Source organism: Pecten maximus, chromosome 13 (assembly GCF_902652985.1).
Source record: "Pecten maximus chromosome 13, xPecMax1.1, whole genome shotgun sequence".
Taxonomy (NCBI): Eukaryota; Metazoa; Mollusca; class Bivalvia; order Pectinida; family Pectinidae; genus Pecten; species Pecten maximus.
This window is the reverse complement of record NC_047027.1, coordinates 21,026,378-21,052,863: the sequence shown is the minus strand read 5'-3', so window position 1 is coordinate 21,052,863 and position 26,486 is coordinate 21,026,378. Positions and strand designations below refer to the sequence as shown.

At 36.8% G+C, this 26,486-nt stretch overlaps 1 protein-coding gene across 3 annotated transcripts; it reads right to left on the bottom strand.

The window, feature by feature from the left end:
• Window positions 1-576: 576 nt before the first annotated feature.
• On the bottom strand, window positions 577-25,417 carry LOC117341020 (dentin sialophosphoprotein-like). 3 transcript variants are annotated; one of them, XM_033902826.1, is made up of 2 exons: window positions 25,268-25,417; window positions 577-2,931 (listed from the first exon to the last, which is right to left on the bottom strand). In XM_033902826.1, exons 1-2 carry the CDS (start codon window positions 25,272-25,274, stop codon window positions 1,376-1,378), a joined length of 1,563 nt encoding a protein of 520 aa, XP_033758717.1. In that variant the 5' UTR covers window positions 25,275-25,417; the 3' UTR covers window positions 577-1,375. The 3 variants fall into 3 exon arrangements, with proteins under 3 accessions (XP_033758717.1, XP_033758715.1, XP_033758716.1); XM_033902824.1 differs by lacking the exon at window positions 25,268-25,417 and adding an exon at window positions 9,626-9,748; XM_033902825.1 differs by lacking the exon at window positions 25,268-25,417 and adding an exon at window positions 3,176-3,288.
• Between the last annotated feature and the right edge of the window lie 1,069 nt (window positions 25,418-26,486).

Sequence of the window (26,486 nt, the reverse complement as noted above, 5' to 3'; positions counted from 1 at the left end):
CAAGAATAACACAGGGACCCGAGAGTTTCACTTTGTTGCAGTCTGTGAATTAAGACATAGCTTAATTCCTCCATAGGATCATCCTAGTGATTATCATGCCCCTGTGCATAAAGGAGTTTTAATTGTAAAGTGCGTCTAAATAAGTCCAGAATTCTAGCGACAGAGTACATCCATAGCTCGTTAAGTGTGATACTTCACAAGTCTACTTCATGACAACGCCAGAGTTTCTCACAGTGGCGATAATCTCATGATCAATGTCCCAGAGATGTTATCAGTGGATGTGTAACGATATCATGTAAATCAAGAGCTCCTGTGGTCCGGATCAATGGTAATTTAAAATTACGGACTTTTAAATATAGGTGAAACGATACATTGTCGATTTGACTACAGTTGCTCGGGTCCGTAATCTGTCCTGTGAAAATCACAATGATTATATGTAAGATATAATCACACAAACCCTTCAGTAATCTTCAGTTAAAAAAATCGGTTTTTTTTTCATGTTTATCTAGAAACGTTGTTTGTGTGGAGCATTCAGCAAAAATAAACAAGGAAGAATTGAAAACAAAGAAACCATCATTTCAATTTGATTTTTTACATTTTAATAGCGATTAATTTTCGGTATCATTATTGCAAATTCATAATCATATATATATAACGTTAATATATTATATATGCATATAATTCCTCAAAACTCTTATTCAACATTTGTCTCATTCACACAAACAATTTTTTTTCAAATATTCATTCTGACCACACGTCATCCTTTCTCGCACCACGTGATTCACATTTGATAATCTGTTTCTCCCAAACCTTTCTCGCATGAATTTCTCTGAACATAAATAAGAACCACGTGGTCAGCACCTCGTTATGTTATTTCCTAAATGTTTCACTTTGAGCATATTTCAAATAGCATTTCTTATAGAAATTATAACTAAACTACACCTAATTGCATTGTATACAATTAACAGTTTAACTGCAGACATTTGATAGACTAGTTCCGTATTCAATTAAAAGGTGTCATAGTTTAAGTATATAAATGCTGATTTAAATTACCACGAATAATCCAAATTAAAATCATATTTCATCAATTTCGGAAGAATTTGAACAATAATACTTAGTATTTTATTTGACCAAAGACTTGTAGATTTGACAGCTTGGATTAAACACGAAAAGTAAACGATGATGACTTTTGAAAGAATAACTTTTTCAAGGAAAAGGTAGCAAACCTAACTTTTGTTCGCTGTATACAGTATATTAAGGAAACCATATAGCTGAATATTCCTTTAAGAAAATTCAATTGCACGCCAGTCTGAAGGTTTTTCGTCAGACAAAACCAATACTCAAGACGAAACATATTTCACCATGTTAAATATTGTCATACGCGTACCATGTGCTGTTTGTCATAGTTCATACGAATCAGATCACCCAGAAGCCTATTCCCACTCCTTGTTTTAGATCGGTTTGGATCCTGGTAAATCACTGTTTGTTGGGGCGGTAGTAGTAAAGGCTTTCGGTACACTCGGACGTTATCACATTCGGAGTCTTTCTTACTTGAAGGTAAAAGGTACATCTCCGTGTCTTCCAATATGGAATGTTCTACTTCAGTCGACATCTTCTTGTGTTTTGATTTGTAAGATTTGTGTTTGTGTTGGTAATATTTGCGAGATTCTGTATTTGAAGATGACTGCACATTTGCAGCGTCATCTGAACAACTATTTCCGTTTCTTTCCTCGGAATATTCATAATATCCACTACTATCGTCAGATTCTGATTGGTCAGCTAGTACATCCGGGTCAGACACCTCCCCGGTACTAAGTGTCGGCTGTGACGACCGTCCGGACAGACTAGACACCGTTCGGACAGATTCAACATCCGAATTTCTTTCGAGAGTATTAGAACTCTCCTCAGTTACATTCCCACTGTTGCTAAGCGAGTGGATGATGTTTCGAACCTGCTCCTTGAGAATTAAGTTCTGTTGCACTTTGTCTAAGTAAGAACGATATTCTTCGGCGATATCTGATTCACTTGATGTACTCATGTCGTACTCACAGCAAGTATCATTTCCGTCCATATCCGGTCCAGACGATCTGGAAGCAACTGAACTTTTGGCAGAGCTAGAACTACATTCACTTGAGTTCGATGTGACGTAGGAGCGCGTGCTGTCGTGACGTTGTGGCTGGGAATTCGTTTTTCTGTCACATGATGATTTTTTGCGACTTACAAACCGAACAGAACACGAACTTTCACTGCTGTCCCAGGGTTCACTGTAGTTTGACTCTGGCTTTTTAAACTGTTTCCGGCACTTGCACGTGCACGTAAATCTGTCTGAAATAATTGAATCATCACATGCACAGTCCTTGCATTTTGATTCATTTTCTGTTTTACAAACAATTGGAACAACCATGTATGGCCCCTCTGTCGATTTGACATTTGACCTTTTGGGTATTAGTCCATTCCCGGAATCGTTTATGTTTGGTCTATTTTGGATATGTCCCTCTGCCGAAATGAGATTTGACTGGTTGTGTAAAGAAATAGAACTCCACGAATTTGCATTCTGATTAAAAGCACCATTGTTTTGTGTAATTAAATTCTTGTTATCCACTATCGATAACGGTAAGTCGGGTAGATCAACTATCTCCTCGTAAATGTGGTAGGCGGGGTCACTGTTCACAGCCTGGACGCCATTGATGGGAACTCTCGTGGGAACTCTCAGGCACGTGACTGGTCGCACAACGTCTGCCGGTATTCTCATGCATGTTCCGTTGTTAAATCCGTAATCCGAGAGGAATTCCGGTAAAGCATCAGTTGGATTCCTGGACTGGCCTTTTCTGAATCCGTAATCGTCCTCTATAGATTTGCCTTTATCATTCGATTTCCTGGGTTGTTTTTTCTTATCTTTTAACCAGCGAAACATCTTTGTGACTTGGAAACCTGAAATGACATAAGCAGAAAATTTCATAAGTATTTTCCCCAGATAATCATGAAGTATTACGAGGTGTTTACAAAAAACAACTTGCTGAACAGGAAACATTAACACGACACAGTAACCATGTGTTCAAACATACGTACACATATCATTCATATACTGAATAAATCACAATTCCGGGACCTGGAATAAAAAACATAACTATGAAAAGTAGAGAGATACCGAATGTAGACAAGTCCTCTGTCTCACCTGTTAAGTCATACATATCGACCGGAGAGAGATCAGCCCTGACGAGTCTCTCTGTACATGTGTAATATACCCGTCCGCTCTGCTCGCCTGCCTGAGCCTTACTGGACTAACCCGGTCCCAGTGTGGGTATATATATACACTGTACAGTACTCGGTAGACTACTTGATCGCTAGTTATAGCACTTTAATTAAAGTTCATGACTACACCTCGTATTGTACAGGTGAAAATCTAGCCCAGTGCTGTCCCCGTCATCTGTAAAATGGTGGGTGACAATGTCGAAGACAATGTCGTCCCTGTACCTCTAGATAATACTCCCGATACATTTTCTTCTTAGATTGTTTATTTATTTTGTAACATAATCTGTCTGGTTGACCATTAAAAAAGTCTTGTCAGCTTGAATCATTTTTAAAAATGTATATACAACAAGGCGCGTTTCCCAATATCGTTAGAAATTCTTGCGATTTCCAATTGAGTGATATAAATCAAAACTAATTTAAAACATATTTTTCAAAACATTTGATATTTAGATTTTTTTTATCTATGCTTATTTCTTCCAAAACGACAAGACATCGCTCACTACCCTATGTTCTAAGTGAGTTAAAACGACTGCCACAGTTTGTTGACGACTCAATGATCGAAGCATTATCGCTACTATCCCAGTTTTGTTTGATCGTTCCCCTGGTGTGACACAGGGGTGACTGATTTCCCGTCGCCTTTTGTGTAAAACTCGAATGACTTTTTAAATCTAAAGCGTGAGCAGAGCACCGAGCCTTGTAATAGCGGGGTAGGAAAATGTGCAGTCGATCGACACACAGAGCTAATGAGAATTTTACATAAAATCCCAGCGACTTTATTAGTATAGACTCAACTGTGTCATCGTTTTATATAACATAGTGAAAATATGGGCAGAGTTGTTGGCTTAAAGCTATTCAAGATTGATGACTCTTTTTTCTCTAAATTAAACTTTAGAAAATTTAACTGAAATCTTGTCTTTACTCATGTATGTCTTTATGATAGATACGATATGTAAATATCGCCTACGCAAATGCTTTCGTTTTAAAAAGTGGTACTAAACGTTCAATTATCGCTTCCTTTATTTGATAGAATGAACAGTATAGGTAATGCTTAATTTGAAGATTGGTTCACGGATATATTAGGAGAGAGCACGGAAATGGATTCTACATGTAGCGGAGTAGGAGGTCAGGATTCTAGGGGTAGGGCAAGGAATCCCCGGATGGTTGTAGGGGACAAGTGAGTGAAGGTCCTAGGATGATGGTAAGGATCACTGTCTGAGGCAGGGGGTAATGTTCCTAGGGGTGGGGATGGAAAAGAATTCTAGTTTCAGTGGTAGAGAGGAGGTGCAAATATGGTCCTGTGAATGCAGTAAGGATTAAAGAGGTAGGACAATGGATAAGGATCCTGGAATGGAGACAGGTAAGGATGCTAGGGGCGGGGAGGGCTATAGGTCCTAATGGTGGAGATGAGGCCCTGCGGACGGGGAAGGATCTTAGGGATAGGAGTAAATCGGCACAAACACTGGCCACAATTAATTTCCCCACTGACCTTTTTCTAGTGGGGCGAAGTCAACGGTTGGTAAACATGAATGAAACTCGACCTAATAAAAAAGCTGTACTGAAATCGGTCAGCGTTATATTCAATCGTGTCAATTCATAATTACCGACATCAGGTATAGGCCATAATTATGTTTGTGGTTAGGGAAGTGTTTTGATTAACTATACAACGGTCCATCATCTCGCGGACCGGAAATATCGCCTCTGTATCTACAGACGTGATCAGTGCTGTTGTTAAAAGAGATGGCGGGAATATTGAGCAGACCGTAAAAGTGCAAATATTCCATTCCGCTATCACACAATTATACAAACAATGTCTAGTTTAAATAATGGCCTTGTTTAATTGTTCGCTGCCACCCCTTGATCGTTTACACTGAAAGCGATCAAAATCAACATTTAAAGGATTAAGGATTGCAACACAGACAATGAATATTATCAGTGTGGGATCATTGACCCGGAAATATCTGATGGAGAGGATTTTTAGGGTCAATAGCGGACTAATATGACCTCTTCAGGGGCACAATGGCGAGTCCTTAAAGGAAAGACCGACTCGAGGGTAGATACTCCTTTTTGTTGGCTATGACACGACAATTCCCACGGAATATTACAGCGGGGATATTTTCGTGAAGAACAAAAAATTTAGAAGTGTACGTTTCCGGATTAAATTGATACTGCAAGTCTTCTTTGTGTAGACTGTCTGACCGGATCTCGAAACACAATACTGTAGGTATACTCCAGACCTTAGTTACAATGGAAGCTTAGTATATCCCACACGATTCCTTGGGTTACTCGGGATAATACAGGGAGGAGCTGTTAGTTCTGTATCATCTTAAGACTACATTAGGTACACGCTAGGTTGTTTGGTGTAAGAATGCAAACTTGTACTATTAAAAATATTTTCAATATCAAGTATATCATTGTAGGGACAAACAATGCAGCTATTATCGTATACAATACGTATACATGTATATAGCCGAGATAGATACACGGTTAAAAATATCATCTTCATAACATAACTCTTTGATCAAGATTAAGATTTCATCTACTTTTTAATTCTATTTTACTTGTTTTTAAAAAATATTACACATATTTTTTCTCCGCTTGTACCATTTGTAACCTTTTCATTGTCAAAGGTATGTTAGACAAAATATGTCTAGAAGCGCTGGCGCTTACTTTTACCACGGAAGTGTAAGCTATCTTAATCTCCTCGACAACTCGAAATGACAACATTGTATGATATTGCGCATTAAGCTCAGATCGATATACACAGTGTACAAAACGGAAGATGGCTGTCAGCCATGATGTTTGTGGACAAAGCATGTGGCAGACGTTTTCTTCCTAACTTCCTATAAGCGTGAATAAGCTATGGTGCAATTCGTCATTCTTTGACAAGACTGGCCGGGTGGGGTGTCTCAACATAGTTTTTCCTGTCGGTTTTACCTATGCAAACAGCTCACCTGACAAGCTATGTTTTACCTGTACGTCTACCTGTAAAAACTCTCATATGACAAGCCATAAATTTCACACACGTCAAAAGACAACCATCATACATCTTGTCATTCCTCATCTGTCATTGACCCAATTATGCTGCCCAACTGACCACCGGAAATATGGACAAGGATATTGACCAATGACCTTAATTGACCTTCACTGATGGTAAACAACAAATGAGTGTGGCTATATTTTATATATCATACTGGCAAGATTATGGATTTAGAGAAAGGCGACTGTTTGTTCTGAACAAACTAGAAAGCAAACCATATGACCCGGCGACCGAGAAAACAGATGATCAATTTTCATCTCGGCTGAATGTCACGTGTGTTCGTTTGGTATGTAAACGAAAGCCGCGCCCGTACTCTCAGTCATATTTGGACAAGAAAGTTCTGCCGTTTGCAAGTACTGGGTACCAACTGTAGAGAGACAGTCGTACAATAAGGTACCTGGGCGCCTAAATCTGCCCTTTAGGATCGATATCGGAGGCGTAACGGTTACAAAGGTAACCGGATTCCCAGTTCGGCCCACCAATACATTTTTAATGCAAACTATGTTTCTTAAAAGGTAGACAGATATTGGTGTGAATATCTAATTATCCGAAACGCTATCCTTGGTAGCGATTTACACACAATGAGAGCCCCCGTCTACAATAATAAACAGTTAGGTATATCCGACATTGACAGATCGTGCACGTGGTTAGAACATTGACACGTGCACTGTGTAAATTTTTCATTTGAAGGATTAATGAAAAAACTTGGGTTTATATTATTTAGGTTTAAAAGGTTTCCATTGTGTCGGGGGGGGGGGGGGGGGGGGGGTGTCCTCGAACGATACAAGCATTGTCATCCATGAGTTGTACGAGAGTTAGAACGTGATGTTAGCTTATCAACAAGATAAAGCGTTAGAAACGACAGGGACGAAATTTGTCTTTAATGGAACAAACTTTTACATTGTATCTCGGCGATCCGCCTTGCAATATCTCTCAAAATTGATTTCGACAAAACGTCACACAATCAAATCTCGGATCGTGGACAGTAAGTCGTTTCCTGCATTATAATGTTTTAGTCATTTCCTGCATTATAGATGTTGCTTACAGATGGCGATGTGTTTGTTTGTATCTCAGCCATGATAAGTCATAAAACGAAACTTGGGGATGGTACGGGATTTCTAAATACCGATAATGCTTCTACAAAGTGAGTGAAATCAGCAGCAAAAAAGTTACACTCCGGTGTTATAATTGCAAGCGAGAGTCCGCCTTTCGTTATAATGGCGAGAGAGATAAGATAGAAGCGTGTGTACCATTCCGTTCTCGCTCCGATTCTTTAAGTGTCCTCAATCACACCACTCACTAATAAAACTACATATGTGTGCCCTGGAGCTTTAACATATAACTATATTTTTGTTGATGTCATTAAAAGTAGTTTTTTTTTACCTTCTCGCACATCCCCGTGGATGTCGCTTAAGAATTTAAAAATTACATTTCCAAAGTTCGTGAACATACCCCGGGGTGAATGTAAGTATTCCGCCTTATGTTTACATACGTTGGAGTTTATTTATTCTTTACATCACACGATTTCCTGTTTTTAAACATTTCATTTTGAAGTTATGTCCTTAGGTACCGAGATGTCATCATGCCCTGAACATTTCACTAGGTAAAGTTTAAAAAGATATTTTCCCTCCAGATATATTTTTGATGTCTTTTGATTTTTTATAATCCTTTATCTCAGACATTGTCAAAAAGTCACATGTAGCCTGGGGAGTTTCTATTATGTATTTTAAAATTTCTCTGTTTACATCTTTTAATCTTTTAATATGATTTATTGGTCTTTTAAGTTTTATCTTTAAAAGAATTTTACCTAATAGCCACAAGCCACACCTTTTCTTTCGTTTGAGCGACTGTTACTATGAACTAAAAACATTTGATTATCAGCTGTCGTACATCTAAACCAGAAAATATTAGTTTCTTTCTTTCTCCTTCCCTTTAAGGGTTTTAGTATATATGTTATTATGGTAACCACATTTTTTGTCTTCGGGGGTAACTTTTCAAATCGGAGGTATGTATTCTTTGTTACGCATGCGTAATGAGGTTGGTGACCCTACAGAGGGAGACAGCAAGCCATGTGATGTGTGAGGATTTACACCCATCGCCGATCTGTCAAGAGCCAAGTGACGCGGATGACACTGGTTATGAATTACAGGCACGCGTGCGTTTGGTTTTATTGTTTTTATGGCAGATGTAAGGGACAATAACTATAATTATGGAAATAATAAATATAAAATAATAAACAATTACCTCTGCTGAACAGAGAACTTATTGTTGAGCTGTCTTCACAATTTCTTTATTCGTTGGGGTTAACTGATCATTTGAATAATATAACCGATACATGTATCATACTCGTAAACGGGAATTAATTCATATACTTAGTTACTATAATAGTACACAGTTATGGTTGAAATTTTCATCCAAAATAAACCAGGAGTAATTAAAATGTCTAAATGTCAAAACGACGCCGGAACCAGACTCCGGTCAGACTGGATGTCAAAATGTTCACTTTCTATTCATTAGTTATAAATTTTTCAATTAATCATTAGTCTACTCACAGCACACCGTTTCTTAAAAAGCATTAATTGAAAAATCATGATGATTTTTTATTTCCGGAGTTTTGTTACGGATCCGTGCCCGCTATTATTCTGTACCTTTGTGATATTGACCCTATGACGCAAGACTTTACACCAAGTGCACTGGAAATTAAAACTGCATTCAATGTGCCAGGATGGCGGTTACATTTCCTTTTAAAAGTACATACACAATAATACTGTATTGTCACGTGAAACATGTATACAGGCCTTAGCATGTCTTCCTGATCAGGGGAGGGAGGGAAGTTGAAATGAGAAGACTTGTATTAATGTTTATAAAATTGACCTTTAATCGTGTTTTTTTAAATGAAAATCTTAACTAAAAAATATTTTCGGTTTGCTCACCAGAAAAGTTTGGAGACAATACAAGGGATATTAACATAAACAGTAACCATTACGAGACAAATTCTACAAAACTGGTGTTTAATATTGATCTTGTAGAATTTCTAAAATATGCGTATACAGAATGCTGAGTTTAAAATATGACATTAATTTCCTATGGTACATGTAGCTATTTAATATTCTTGAGTTTCTCAGACAACTTAATATTTAAATTTAATACAAAGTATATTTCATCCGAAATTATTATAATGTTTTATATGAGTAATTTCAGATGTGATAAACCAAATATCTATATATAGTAGTATTTATATGTGATACAAAGCATATTTCATCCAAATTCCTCAACAACCATTCAAAGGGAAAATTATTACAATATAAGAAAATATCTAAAAGAAAAATTGCTTACCATTTTTCCTATTTCTTGCCATGATGATTTTTCAAAGAATATCACAATATTAAAATCCTTGACGAATAACTCTCAAAGTGATAAAGTGCGCTGTTGTATATCATGTATACAGGAGCTCATGTGTTAAGTAGAGCGATCTGAGTTAGAATGATGGAGGACCTTCAATCTCCGATCGTTATATACATAACAAGGCCATAAAAGTGTGTACGGCTGTCAGTCACATTCGTGTCAAACACGGTTTGGTACCAGACCCTGAAGCCTTGTCTATGTCTCTCAGACTCTTGCTGCTACACATAAAAATGCAAGCGCCTTGATGATTGGGTTTTGTAAGTCTGGAGTGCGCCGTATGCAATTTAATGTCTATCGGTCGAAAAATTTGGCCCCGGGGTTAAAATAAGTCTCAACAGACTGTTTTAATTGAATGCAACAAGTCCTAATGGGTTCGGTTTTCCCCGCAGGTAAAATTTGAGAGTACGCCATTTCTAATTTATAGTCTACAGAGACGATTTGACCTTAGGTGTCCCATTTAGAAAGTCTATAATGTCCACCGGGCTTAAAACAATACTGAAACAAGGTGCGAACCAGTCCGCGTACAATGCCAGAACAGATAACATCATGTTCGATAATGACATATTTTCTAGTACAATAGAGCTGACGTATGTTCCATTATTTACAACACAAATTAACAATACTGACACGGTTGTCTTTATTCAGATTTATAACACAGACGTGTAGGTAGTGGTAGACTTAACAAAGATGCGGATATCTATAATATACAGCATGGGAAACAACGTGAACTTTGACATTTAGAACATGTGTCATGTCAGATGTCGCTATGTTAACGAATGCACTTTAAAAGTGACAGTTTTCCGGTCGAATATATAACAAGGCATGAAATCGACAAGAGAACCGTAACAAGTGTCAATCATTTTCTTCTAACAAGTCAAATAATGCATGTTTCATTTAATTCTCGAAGCAACCTACCACATGTGATTAGTTGTCTGTAAATTAACTCCGCCTATGTGATCCAGTGTTCTGTCTGCGTGAACCAACCTGCTTTGTAAAACACTGGATGTCTCTCGCTCCAAGTATCAAGAATTTGTCAAATTATTTTACGGTTAGCATAAGAAATTCGCTTTGAAGTATGACAACTAAATATTTGCCTTGTTTCACATGGTACGATATGTTCCCAAGGACAGCGACGCAGAGCAAAACATACATTTTGTACTTGTAAACAGCAGGGAAATATTTCAGCGAAATATTGCACAGGGACTTGAAACGGATTTCTAACACACGACCCAAAATATATTATATAGACTTTAGGTTGTTTGGAGGTGTCAAATCCCTGTGAGTGATAGCAGCAACAGACTTAAAATTGATCAAACAGATGTCTCGTTATGTACGCAAGGATTTATATCTATAGCAAAAATCTATATATTTGAATTTATTTGAATTCTATCTGAACAAAGAGCATATCTATTTTTCATTAATGTATTATTTTTTCATTTACATATATGTGAAATATGACTATTTTCCTTAATAATCGATAGAAACATGTTTCACCCAAAATCACATTACAAAACTTTATCTCCACAGGAGTAATAAATACTGATGTTATATAAGAATATATTGCGTAGAAAAAATATACACTATTCTTATCATTATTTTGTGTTGGGAGACTAATCCTATTGACGAGTGACGTCATTGCGCCGTGACGGATGGTGATACAGCAGCTGTGTGTGATGATTTTATAGGGACTGTCTCGAAACCATTAAATTGTTTGACGGATAATTTTTCATAGTCTGTCTCAGAACCGAAATGTTGTTCGGCGGATGGTTACTGAAGGGACTCTCTCAAAACCGAAATGTTGTTTGGCGGGTGATTACTGAAGGGACTCTCTCAAAACCGAAATGTTGTTTGGCGGGTGATTACTGAAGGGACTCTCTCAAAACCGAAATGTTGTTTGGCGGGTGATTTTGTATAGACTGTCTCGGACCATTATTTGTTTTGCGGATGTATTTTTAGGGATAGCCTCAGAACTATTATATTGTTTGACGGATACTGTATTTAAGGACGGTCCCGGAAGCATTTTATTATTTGACGGCTGATTTTGTGGGGACTGTCTCAGAACCATTACATAGTTTAATGGCTGATTTTAAGGGACTGTCTCAGAACCATAACATTGTTTAATGGCTGATTTTAAGGGACTGTCTCAGAACCATTACATTGTTTAATGGCTGATTTAAAGGGGCAGAACCGTTAAATAACACATACATATATAATAGCTGATTGTAGGCAGTGAAGAAATACATCCACAACACTGAATGAACTGACTGCAATATTTCAACGACTGGTCAGTTTTATAAATGGCCCTGGCCGTTAATATGACGTTAAACAAAAACAAACAAACCAAATTATACACGGGTCATTGGATATTAGGAACCTTCCCCTCACCCACTACCATCATTTCACATGTGCTCAACCAGCATACAGATATATGTAGCTTAGGGGGCTTGAGCAAGTCTAGAATATCTACAATACAAGAGTCCCTGCCTTCCAGTTATCTTTACCGTTTGTTATCTGCAAGAGGGGATACGCCGGAAGGCCTACGGAATCACCAATACAGCACAATAGTGACTGGTTTATGGTGATTGAATAAAAAATAACGAGCAGGCGTGGACGTTAATATCCAGCAATCCTTCAAAGACTGCAGAAAGAAAAAGCCACATTGACCTTTAAACGAAATCTCCAACAGATCCACACAAATGGACAAGTAATACTTATCGTAAGTCCTGAAGATTATCGGACTTCCGGTTAAGAGAACTCGAGGAGGCAACACAATCCGCGTCTTTCTGAATAAAGCACATCCACAAGTTTGGAGTGTTGACTTAGATCAAATGAGATATAGAAAGTCTTTTTATGAAGGCTAGAGCGGAGAAAACTGCTCTAAATGTCGTTAGAGCTATCACTGGGCTTCACTGAGAAGTGAAAATCGAATTGTTTGAACTCGACAATAACAATTCCCTATCAGAGAACTCATGGGATTTTTTCGGATTTGAGAATAAACAATTCGAATAGCATGTATTTGAGTTGTCGCTACAGTAGTGCCACGCCTCGTCTTAGCAACACAGTGGTAAGCTGAATGACATCGATTCCGTAAGATGATGACAGCATAACGATCAAAAACTGTCTTATTCTAATTAGTCAAGCTTTTGGGTCAAAACCTGTCTTGTTTATTTATTGGTCAAGCTTCCGGATTAAAAACTATCTTGCCCTTTTAGTGGTCAAACTTCCGAACTTAGATTTCGACCAATATCGCCAGAGGTGTCATCTTCTGTCAGCAACAATTCAATCGATGGTTTATAGGTCCAGCAACAAGCACAATAAATACATGGTATATATTCCACCAAACACCGTACACCGTACACCATTTGTAACGAATGGGACGTCGTGTTATATCACAGGGACTAGGCACACATTCAAAACCTACTGTCCATATCATATTGACCGTGGGATCTGAATTTGGACCAAGTCCTTATGGGTTTAATTTTCGCGAAGTATAATAATAATAGAAAAATAAACGAATATCTAGTAGTTCATTAAAAGATATTGGTATTATTTTACTGCTTTAAACAGATCCTCAATAAGTTATAAATAGAATTCATCAGTCTTACGTTTCATTTCAGTAATTCAATATTGTCAACGCGAGCTACATTACGTCAAATTTTCAACTTAAATTAATTAAAAAATCAAACTTTCAGCATTTTTTGTTGAAAAAAATTCTTATATCTGAAACTAGAATTTTAGAATTTTTTGCTAATGGTCGCCCTTATCAGCATTTGACAGTTAAGGAATAGACATGGCGTACACAGGTGATACGCAATCATACAGACAGGTAAAAACTGTCCAGGTAAGTGTCGTATGTCACACACAGGTGTCGAAATCGACATGTGCAGATGTGTAGAAGGGAAGGATTACAGAGAGAAAGGAATGTGTTTGAAAGTGAAAGTAGGAGAGAAAGGCGCTCTAAAGGTTAAATATATTTCAAAGAAATAAATCAATACCTTCAACCCCCATTTATGAGTGCTACTCTGTTCATTAAGATATTTCTATATCAGCATTGAATTTTTTAAGTTGATCTTTCCTTCATGCTTCAAAACAGGAAAATTCTATATCGGGTGATATTAAAACTGTGTCTGAGACAGACCTGTTTAAGCGCAGTATAAACGTGTAAAAGATAATGTTGGTAACCAGGTTTGCGCATGTGCACGGTAAACCCAATTAATGCACAAAACTGCATTATAGATTTGAACTACGCCATGAATAAAATATACATGTAACTCGATAGAACTTCCGGTAGAAAGGAGTGTATTCAGTTCGCTGCTTCCTGCATTCGAGATTTACACGCAAGATATTTTACTAGGACATTTTGCAAAATGTATGCAATCTAGGAAGTTTGCTTCCTTCTCAGAAGATTGAAACGTCATCTTGAAAACAGATATTGAGTTATCGCTCTTGGCTTTGACTATGTGTCTTACACCTGATTAAATTTCGGAAGTTGACCAGACTGTTAGTTTTGCACTTTTCCCATATATTTTTTCCTCGAGTGTCTACAAACATTCCAAAACAGTTTATAGTCAAATTACGCTGCATGTGCATCGTCATTGCTTAAAAATAACAGCTGCCATATTTCCTTTAAGAAAATGGCTGCAATCTGACACTATCCTAAATCCCAGGTGTCGGTTATCACCAAGTTTGTGTAAGGATGTACCAAGTTTACACAACACATGTTCGCTGTCTAGATCCTACCACATCAAGGGGGGTATTACTATACTTTTAATACCACTTAAGGAAAATGTAATTATTTTCCTTTGGCGATATCATGGTAGATAGGTTTCAGAGCCTACGTGTAGTTTTATTCACAGGTGTTTGTGATCTATGAAGATGAGAGGAAGATGAGTCGATGATTTTATAGACGAAACAAATTATGAGATCACCCGAGATATAGCTATAAAAATGATGAAGATTTGCCCGTTTTCACGCCTTTCAGACCACGCACAATGGCAGGACGAGCCCGTGACTGTTGCGAATATATGTAATAACGTATCGGGTCATAAATTAGTTAACATCCCCGTATAATCCATTTAGTTTTCTCATAATAAAATGTGTATACAATGCCCTGGGGCACTGGGCTTTCCAGCGTGAGGCTCTAGAACCCTGCGATCCTGAATCAAACCGATTACTATAGTTACAAACCACGGAGCCCCGATGATATTGAATTTTGGCGGAGGAGGGGGATGGGGTCAAAGGACACCTACATAATGGACGGAGAGGGATGCAGATTACGTCATTGGAAGGAAATCAAGGGTTGACAAACCGGACTTGCATATATAAATTATCTCTTTTGGTTTGTTTTGCAGGCATATTGTTTTCTGTTTTCAAGACTTTTAACTGTGGGCACAAAACACCATTATATCCGCACTCCAAATGTAAGATAGACCTTAGACATACTATGACTTGATTAATACACGGTTACGTTTATTTTGGGGATAATAGATAAGTCTATCTTCCAAAGACATACATACTAAGTACATGAATGCATTCTATTATGGAAACAACAGCATTTTGGTGAGTGAGAACCCCTACTCCCCCTTTACAACATCTACCACTTGCTTTTCTTACCTGTGAGGCGATTATGGTCACATAAAGGTAAGTAAAGGAATTTTGTAATACACGCAATAATTTACCTGTTCTACACCTGAATAATCTTAACGACAGCGAAGGGCAAGCTACGGGAAGCTGAATTATGACTGTACGATAAACCATGAGGGCTCCGAACAAGTATGCATGCCATATACAAGTATATATCTAAAACGAATGACATGAGGGACTCCGAACGTCTACATAAATGTAAACTACGAAGTTTGCGAAATCATACTTGTTATTTTGTATACGATACGTACAAAGGGATCCCGAACAGAGGGGAATAATTGTGAACACGATACCCGAAATAGCTAACGGACAAGACTTTACGGCGAATCAAAATCTGTGAGACATTTCGGATGATGGATGAGGCTGGTAAAGTCTTCTTTACGGCTAACTTATACAAAGTCTGTTTTTATTATACCTCATAAAAGAAATTTAAACCTAGTTCTTAATATACTGGACGACTACTATATAATTAGTGATGAACGTGCCCGCTCTTATCAGTCTCATTATCATAATCACCGCCCTCATTTCTCGTTGACCCTGGCCTTTAGTCTCGTGACGGTGACGACGTCGCAAAATAAATGCAAAACCAACTAGGAACTTTGCCATTCAAACATTGTACAAGTTACAATATCTAAAGTGCATACCAGCATTCCGGCGAGAAATTCCAGTATATTTTGCAAAGTGATGCCGTTTGCTACACACGAAACAAGTTTCCTATTACAAATTCAAGTATAGACTTTAAAGCAAAATATTGAACGAACTAGATCTAGTCAAGGTATTTGCATTTATTTGGGGTGACTGTCTCCATGGAAACATTCGGTAAACATAGTCAATTAAACAATTTTGATGAATTAATCCGGACAATTGTCAATTACTATCCTTTTGGTAAGTTTTCAGTGTTACCTCAAGTTAAATGCAGTAATGGGTTCGGAATATTTAGTCCATGATTCTTTTACATGCGTTATTATACCACAAACATCCGGATATTACGATGGCTGTGTAAATAGGAACGTGTATGCCGGATTCCGGAATGGGAATAGAGACGACCTATATTTAACTAGGTATAAGAATACGGAAATTGCCGATTTTACTACCGAGGAAAACGACATTTGTGAAAACCAATTCAGGGCGAATTTAAACGGGACGAATATGATTTGTGTTGCTCACGGGGCGAAAATAACCGGGGCGAAAATTACCAGGTATACAGTATGATACGAGTTTATAACTACGAGAATTTGTCTGGTACAGTATAATATGATTAAAACACATTAATATGTAAACTCATCCGTCTATATATGGATGGGTACACGTGGGCACTTGTCATCCGAGAACCTTTACTAGCCAATATTAATATCCAATTTCATGCAAAAGCCTCCGTCTAATGACACGTCTACCACCTTAGGCCCCGGGGTGAAAGTCATTCAGACTCTGAGTAGGAAATTGCCGCTCGGTATTATTCTGGTAAAGTTATGACCATAATTAGAAAAATTATTAGACCCTATCATTTGATTTTTATCACAAATGTGGAATCTGCTTTGAAATTCTATGTCCTCGATAAAAAGCTCTGGCGTAGAGAGCTCCGGTATACGATACAAAGCAGGGTTTGTGTACCACAGAGACACATATGGACATATAAAGAGGACATCTGGTCACAATATTAACCTATTCGTTACCTTGGGGGTTCATAAGTTTTTATCGTCCATAGGTTATCGTTTTGGTAATAAGGCATGCGACAGCTTGAATGACCACCAGCGGCCAGTGGTCAAGTGATAAGATTTTATTGTAGGGAATCAAAATATTTTCTGGTATAAGGCTTATTGCCAAGACTACTAATGTTATTAAATTGAGATTATAGATAACAGATCATTACTACTGTCTATGGATTTTGAATTATTGGGTTACAAGCACGTATCATGTATATGGAAAATGAAAAATGGGTTTCTTTCTTTGAATGAAAAATATTAATGCAAGGAGTCTTCTTCATATATATGTAAAACAAATGTAATAATGAGCTCTTTCTTTCTTTCTTTCTTACTTTCTAAGAATAAATGCTTATGACAAGAATTGTAGTTCTCCATATATTTGTTAAACTAACGACATAATGTTTTCTTTTTCTTCCTTCCTTCTGCCCTTTTTTTCTTTCTACCTTCCTTTCTTTTTTTCTTTCTTGCAAAGAATATATAGTACTGATGATAGGGATTGGAGTTCTGTATACATTTTAAAACTAGTAATAAAACAGCTTTAATTATGTAATAATTATGTAATAATGAACTTTCTTTTCCTTTCTTTCTTCCTTTCTTTCATGGAATAGGTGCTCTCTCACTGTACCTGCATTTTAGACGTACATTTGTTTTTGTAAAACGTACGTATATGTACAACGATCATAGCCATTTTCAAAGACTAGATATGTGTGTTTACATAGTGTACTCTCAACACCATCAGAGTAATGGTGTTTACATAGATAATAAATGTAATGGGTATTGTATAGTTCTACTGTTTTTATATTTTCATTTTGTTCCTCCTCCCGGGAGAAATGTTACCGTATCTTTGCTTCACACACGGCATTGTTTATGGTACATCAAGTCAGGTATGCGACGATACGCCACACAGTTGTCCCACAGCCTCGAGTGGTTTGTAAACAGAACATATCAGGAGATTTTGACTACACAAATCTCCACAGGCGAGCTTCTGTTAAGGTCGGTCCCATCGGCTTGCTTTAAATACTGTAATGCTTTCAAATATATGGATATTTTTTAAGTAAAGGCATTTTCAAGAAAAAGCGACCTTGGGCCTGATCAACAAATGCCGCATGCATTTTCGCTTTCATAGTTCAGGTATATTATCATGAAGTTTAAACACTGAATTCGGCCATTTCTATCTTAATTCTGAAGACTTAATTTAAAAGTTAATACACATTTTATAGAATGATGTCCCATAAATTTAACCAATCAACAACACTATCTGAAATTTATCGCTGACAGACATGTTTTACAGACTCCGCCAGGTGTGGACATGAGAAATCAAGTCCTAGGCTTCACTGGACAATATAAGCCAGTACGAGTTTCCCACAGAGATTTAACACATTAGATTGACCAATTTACGCCCGACTGACCATCACTGACCTTAGGGTCGAGTGGTCACTTGAGTCCATTTAAAGAAATCCCAAAACTCGTCTTTTACCAACTTTATTCCTACAATTATCCACTTAATTGAAATCCGTCGACGTATGAAATTGGTTGAAAGTGTCTCGAGTCTTGATAGCTATCACACCGGACAGGTATGTTCTATAGAATTTACTGACATTTTTACGAGAGTTTATGTGGAATCGTCCTATACAGAACCGCGAAAACATTACGTCCTGTTACATTGGTACTGAAGCTAATCCACTATGGAAACCAGAAACCGATTACCCGTTCATTATCTCACACAAAACATGATTGTTTATGTTACCAGTGATAACTGTCAGATTTATGACACCTGACAAGGTATTAAAACATCTTATTTCATTTTATTTATAAAACGAAAGCAAAGTTATCGGCGCTTTATGTAAAATTGTAAACATTTATGTTCATCTAAACGATATATTTATACAATTACAATGTATGTATAATGTAGATAATTTGAATTCTATTTCAATGTCATTGACGTTATATAGAGGTGCAATGTTTCGTAACGAATGAAGTTATATTGTTCAATTGGAGTAAATAGTGTCAGAAAAGGTCTCGGCGAATCGTAGCCATAAAATCTCTTTCTTCACCCGCACCATATTAGGAGCCAATACAGGAATTCCATTCATTGACGATACAGACTATGAACAATTCCTCATGAAATCTGTTCGATTTATCGCTCGTGTTACGCGATGTCTGTCGTAATGTCTTGACTTAACCCAACGTAAGTGTTTCGCGCGGACATGAAAATCCCTTTCAATGCCGCGCTTGCATCTCGATGTATATACATATTTTTTTCGCGTTTTCTTCTAATTCCTCTGTTCATTTACTTTTTTATGTCGATTTCCTTGTATTTAAAATCTCCAACCGGAGGAAATAAAGTATGATGATGTAGATAATTTGAATTCTATTTCAATGTCATTGACGTTATATAGAGGTGCAATGTTTCGTAACGAATGAAGTTATATTGTTCAATTGGAGTAAATAGTGTCAGAAAAGGTCTCGGCGAATCGTAGCCATAAAATCTCAAAACTGGGCTAAATGGTCTGGGTATTAGATGGACATCATTCAATGGCAAAATCAAGAAAGTCTTCATTATATGTTTAAGTTCACCCAAGATAAAGTACAAACGATCACCCTAACTGCAGATGTACCATTGTAGATCACCTCTGTAATGCTCAACATATCATTTATAAATTTCAACGTTAGAATTTAACGTCATAAATGTCGGCTAAATTATAAAATTCGTATGTCACACACATTTACAGACTTTTAACACAAGGAACATATCAAATAAGTCTTTTTTTCTTAATTAGCCATACGGTAATTAATGCAAATTTTATTGCTTTTGAAACTTGAGATGAATAACTGAATTGAATTACATTTGCGATACAAGTTTACATTATGCACGTGTATTTTTTAATTTATGCTTCAAGGACGTTTTGTTGCCATTTTAAGTTTCAATTTGATGTTTTCACATTGAAAACTGATATGTAATTACCCCTTGAATTACACGAACTAACAAACCGTGAAAAGACCGATCAAAATTTTGATATCAAGTCTTCCTCTCTGAACTTACATGTATATTACCATAACGCGATTTGTGTTTTATGTCAGGAAAATATCCAATTTAAATTTTATTTATATTTTTTTCAAAAATGTTTTTTTTTAAACTACAGATGGTGCAAATAGATATTACAAATAAATTATTTTGCAAATATACTCTATACTTGAGGCGTTATGTTCCCTTTCGCATTCTATAGTGGGCAAAAATGAGCGTAACCCCTGAAGTCACGAGAACAGCGAGCGATTTAGTGAACGTAATGTCTAGACAAATGAGGGTGAGAGCGAAAGTAAACGTATAACCTCTGGACTTTTGAGCATAAAAAGCGAAGTTGAATGTAATTTTTGGATTATTGAGGATAAAAAAACCCCAAATGAAACAAGTATTGTGTATCCAGTTGTAAAATAATCGGCACATTTTCTTGATTTGGACAATAAAAGGGTTCACAGGTAGTAATATATATAGCCGTCCAATACGGGAGGTAAGTTTATTGACCTTTCGCTGTCGTGTCAATAGTAACACAGGGATTCGACAGGGCGCATTATTAGCTCTTATCCATTTATTGCCGAGTAGTGAGGTGGGTTATTTAACAAGTGTTAAAGTCTGTCTGGTCACGTTACCTAACAATGAAATTGATTAGGTACGCAGGTGTGTTATTGCCTAATATATTCAATGGTCAATTCAATGGTCAAGTGTTTCGGTGAGTGACCCAATACTGCTATTGACACCACCAGCCACACATGTATATCATCCACAAACCTTCATTCCGTCCCTCCGGGTTACCTGTTAGCGACACACGACTTATGTATAATTTTTGAAGGGTCGTATAAATAGAAGAACGTTTAGAATCTGTATTAGCCAAATTTCACTGAAAAGACTTAATCAATTCTTAGATTGTACCTCGTGTCTATCGCGGACCCTGTACCTGTCATGTAATTTTCTAATTCACCTGTTAGCGACACACAATTTAGATACAGATTTATATACCCGATATCTTGTTACCTATTTATATCACTGTCATACTGAATACATATTATTTTCAATATTATTTTTCTCTCATTTTTTTTTTTTTTTTTACAAATAATAATAATTCTTTTTTTTATAGGGGGGGGGGGGGGGGGCATGAACATTTAGATAAACGCGATGCATCACTTCAATTTTAAGAATAATTATCAAGGTTTTTTTTACTGACAATTCACTCATTTTGCACAGGACTTCAGTAAACAATACTAAACAGAACGAAACCAAACTTTGATAACAAAGGGAGTTAACCCAGATACACGACAGTAAGCCAGCCGAGTTTAGCGTAACCCGCCATCGGTAAGAACCTACACAATCGGCCCTTACTAAGTACTTACTTCAAAGAGGCGCGTGTCTTAAACTCTAATTCATTTGTAAAAGTTCATGAGAAAATTGGTCGAATTGGACAACATTTAATCTTTGTGAAGATTAAAATCCAATGCCGATTTTAACTTAATACTGATTCGTTTAACTTTTGAATCCATCAACAGCTTTATAATTCGATTTAGAACTAAACCATTTTAATCTTATTGAAGTTTTGACTCAGGTTTTGATCATTTCCCACGCACCTACGTGATGTTATTCTACTTGTCCAAATCTTGCATAACGAAACCCTTCATAACCTAATAATTTGTCAGGCATCACACAGCCTAGTTGAGAACCAGCAAAACTACAATACCTGTCATTAGTTATTGGAAGTGATGCGCATGTGACACGCGCCACTGACTATGTCGATTATTTCCCTTCGGGTAACCTCGGCAGATTCCGCTATTCTACATCTTACCCAATCGCAACATCTCGGGGGGAATGTCCGGCAACACTTGGAGTTGATTTCCGAGTGTTGCCGGAAATTTCCCCCGAGATGTTGCGATTGCATCTTACCGAAATCCGCCGAGGTTCGCCGAATGGGCTCTTTTCGAACAAAACCATCTGCATCTTGAACAATAAATAGAACAACCCCACACATCATAGGAGTTCGTATTAGGACGGTGATGCAGCCTGTCTAGATTATAAAATGTAAAACCAACAGACGGTATCATAAAATTCCGGCAGTTTTAATAATAACATTGAAAATCACAAAACTACATATAAAAGTTTCCCGTTTCCTCAGTAATAAAATGCAAATCAGAAACCGTTTCAAAATCTAGTTTGTATAAATTTGAAACCAGATATGGTGCTGTTATTCCTTATCCCTGAGACAGATGGCATTGTTTACTCGCCTGCCCAATGTTAACCATACCTAGGAGAAGCCCTCTGTTAACTGTACAGAGTAGTTGACAGGTATGTTCCTATTATCAGTTCTCAGGGATTAAAGTGATCGATTTCTTGAGAAAACAATCAAAGTCCAATATTGTGACATGGTTAATCCTAGCCCGATTTTCTCTGACCCCGTCACCAGATTTGGGGGCATTCTTAAAGACAAGACATTTATCTGTCAGAATGTCCAGTTCTGGTATAGTCTTGTCTGTTCACAAAATACCTAAATCTGTTCCCAATTTATTAGATAATCTCAACTTCCGTGTCAGGGCAGGATATAATTACAGATAATTAAATTACAGTGTACTTTTAAATATCAATCCTTTTCTCGTTACAAACACGCATATCTTTAGATAATGGAATTCATTTTGTTTACAACCGCTTAAATTTTTTATATCATCTTTTGTTTTCAATATTTATAACGTTGTCTTATGAATTAGATCACATCAACTTCCGTTCCCAGACATTACAAATCAACCAATTTGAAGTTTTCTCATATTTACTTCACCACAAATTGTATACACACTCTTGACATAACGACATGTTTCCCCTTGTCTCTGGGGACGACTAAGAACATGTATAGAAGTGTAGGTATTGTGTAGGTAATTTTGTGGTAGAGTGATGATTCAAACTCTCCCGTACCTGGACTATCTCACGTGTCTCTGGTTTCAACATTCAAGGGGGTGAGATTTCTGCTTAATCAACAGAAAAATGAAAAAACCTTTCATCGAAATAATTCAAAACTATTTCACACCAGTCGTTTCACTGATTCACAATCAAACAGCAGGAAATTCAATACACATATATCTGCCATGATAAGATAGCAGTCGCGAGCGTACAGGTAACATTAATACCAGGTAAATAAGCGACAGGTATGCCTCGCCTGAAATAGTCCTAATACAGTGTACGTGAAGTATTTAATCACATTAAAATAATTTAAATACATATTAATACTAGAAATTAATTGATTTGTCAACACTGTATCATGTACATGAATAAATATTTCAGAAATAAATCAATTATTTCTGACACCCAATCCCCTTCCCCTCCGATACTTTGGTCTATGTAATAAGGAAAAATAAGTTTTAACCAAACTAAATCTGAATTCTCCATAGATGCAATACAAATTAGTTTATTTAAGTGTCTTTTGCTATCAATATGACATCAAAACGGAATTTCACAAAAAGTAAGAGCTACTTCAAATTTAACACTTTCAGATATCGACATTCAGCCAATAGATGACATTGGTCAATTTTAACATTTTGTTTATAGACGAATGGAAAATGTATCGTACATACAAAAACACTTATGGCTGTCCTTGATTATCTATAGACCTGTGCAGTGCTAATGGGACAGGTATTGTCCGATTCGCACCTGAGAACATCTACCTGTCCGAATAGGTAACAACTAACGATAATGTCATGTCCAGACTGACCAGCGATGGTCATTTGTAAAACAATATATATGTCTGTCTAGGACATCCACTGCCCGAACAGTTCATCGCAGGTCAATAAAATAATTATACGCTTAGAATGTTTGTCTATATAGGGCAGGCCACACGTATATACCTATCTCTCAGCAGCACACAAGGTGGGATACTTCCTTAACTCAATGTACATGGCTACCTAGACACACAGGTAAATATAATGAATGGCTCGCGATCGGCAGGTTTTCGGTCTGGCACAGCCTTCACAGGATGATATACCGACAGGAAGGTCTAGTTAAGGTTTTCTGACGAAGTCGCCTAAAACAGCGACAGGTTTTACAGAAGTGACTAGGTTTGTTAGGCCCGAGAACCATATATTATCTCTATAAATTGTATTTAGCTTTCACTGTTACAGGTTTTTATAAGTTAATGTCGAGAAAATAAAGAAAGGTAAGATACAACATTATGGGACAATTTACCTGGTATGTGCAGCCAGGTAACAACACACTATCACTGAACCCAATGTTATCTCCTATAACACTTACACCTACAGTTAATATTTACATTTTGTACCTATAGTTTGCATCTATATTTTATACCTAAAATCTGTACATAGTTCTTTATCTACATGTATAACTTTATTTTGTACCTGATTTTTTTATACTTATAATATATACCTGTAATATGTACATATAATGTATACTCTGCCTACATTTTTACCTCTTTTTTGTACCTATCATTTATACCTTTAATAAAACAAGCTTCATTTTGTACCTGTATCTTATCATACCTATGAAATATAATATACATATACATATACATATAATGTATACTGTAACGATAGTTTCTACATGTACCTATCATTTATACCTATAACATATACCTGTATTTAATACATTAAACACTATCAACATTTTTACCTGTATTTTTCTACCTTTTTTCATACCTGCATTTCACCTGTATTTCCTTGCAAGACAAGACATGACAGGGGAAATCTACTACAGGTATATAATGAGCCTATCCATTCTACATGACCGCCCAGACATTTTAGAGATAACATCGCTTATTATCAATATATGTCATTTGAACGAATTAAGTTTTCACATTTATGATACCTTGTAAAAGCACTTTAGTTCAAATATAAAGTTCACTTTTTTCTGTTTTAATAGTTGCGGAGAAGCAGAAGGTTCTGTATAGTTTGAACTTTATACATAACATACCTGCCTTTTAGTGGTGATTACAGCTGTATATGTATGAATCCATGTATCTGTCTGTCCTGTTCATCTTGTCCATTGTTATATTACATACGTATAACTGTACATGTGAGATATACGTACACATACAAGGATCACAATGGTAACATATACAGGGTAATACAATCGATATACTGTCTTCATTCATTCCAATACACAAATGTACCAGAGACAGACAGGCCACATGACAGCATCTCATCACATAATTGCAAAAATATAATTAACGTTGGTTTGACAACTCACCTTCCATGTGCGTGCAATGCACGAGATCCACACTTGACACAATCCTGTCATATAAGACCGTTATTCCGTGCTAAATATTGTATCCCGTGCACTGTGTCACAACTATATTCACTGTTACCGTATGAGGTAGGATACCGTTTTTAGTTCGTACAAAAATCCACTCTGGTGTCGCGGTTGAAGGAGTACAAAATGTGGGAGGTCCTTAGCACGTGGCTTGGGCCATTAACGACTCGCAAATCCGGATCTCTCGAGTGATTGACGGCTGCGGATTAGCATAGCCTTCCAATGGAGACAGCGAGGTCCAAGATAAGGGTAATACTGATCAATAATTCAAGGACATTATATAGCTGACTAGGGGATATAGATATATCTACAATGATTGTTTTACATTACATAGCTTTACATTACTAAGTAATTACATGCGTATAAACATGTTTGAGATTTCTTAATGTTATGGAAACAATTTAAGCGAAACTGAACGTCTTTTTACCTTCATTTTAGACCCTCTACCTGTCATGCAAATTGAGACATTTTAGACTCTAGACTGTGAGGAAAAACTTAACACGTGCCTGCGTCATTTCACTATAAAGGTTCACACCTGCTCGTTGAGTTCTAACTTAATGATTTGAGTTGAAATTGACGTGAAGTGCCAGGAAAGTGTCGCAATATCTGGATATACATTTTACATGTTTCAGTTGGACAACAAAAAACACGCTGTCATATACTCATGTCAGCGTGTGTGGATTTGAACCACAGGGTCCAAAACAACATTTGTTCCCTCAACGCCTTCACAATAAATACTCTACATAGGTGATACAATAAAGTTTTGTGTTGAGTTTAATAACGACGTAAGATGAAGGTTATTTCCAATTTCATTTGTCAATTTTTTTTGTTTCATGTGAGGCTCTTAATCTGTCTAGAAATGATAATCGAAGATAAAAGTCAAATTACATACTTTACACTATAACCATCCTCCAAAAGTTACATACTTTACACTATAACCATCCTTCCAAAAGTTACATACTGTACACTATTACCACCCTCCAAAAGTTACATACTTTACACTATTACCATCCTCCAAAAGTTACATACTGTACACTATTACCACCCTCCAAAAGTTACATACTGTACACTATTACCACCCTCCAAAAGTTACATACTTTACACTATTACCACCCTCCAAAAGTTACATACTTTACACTATAACCATCCTCCAAAA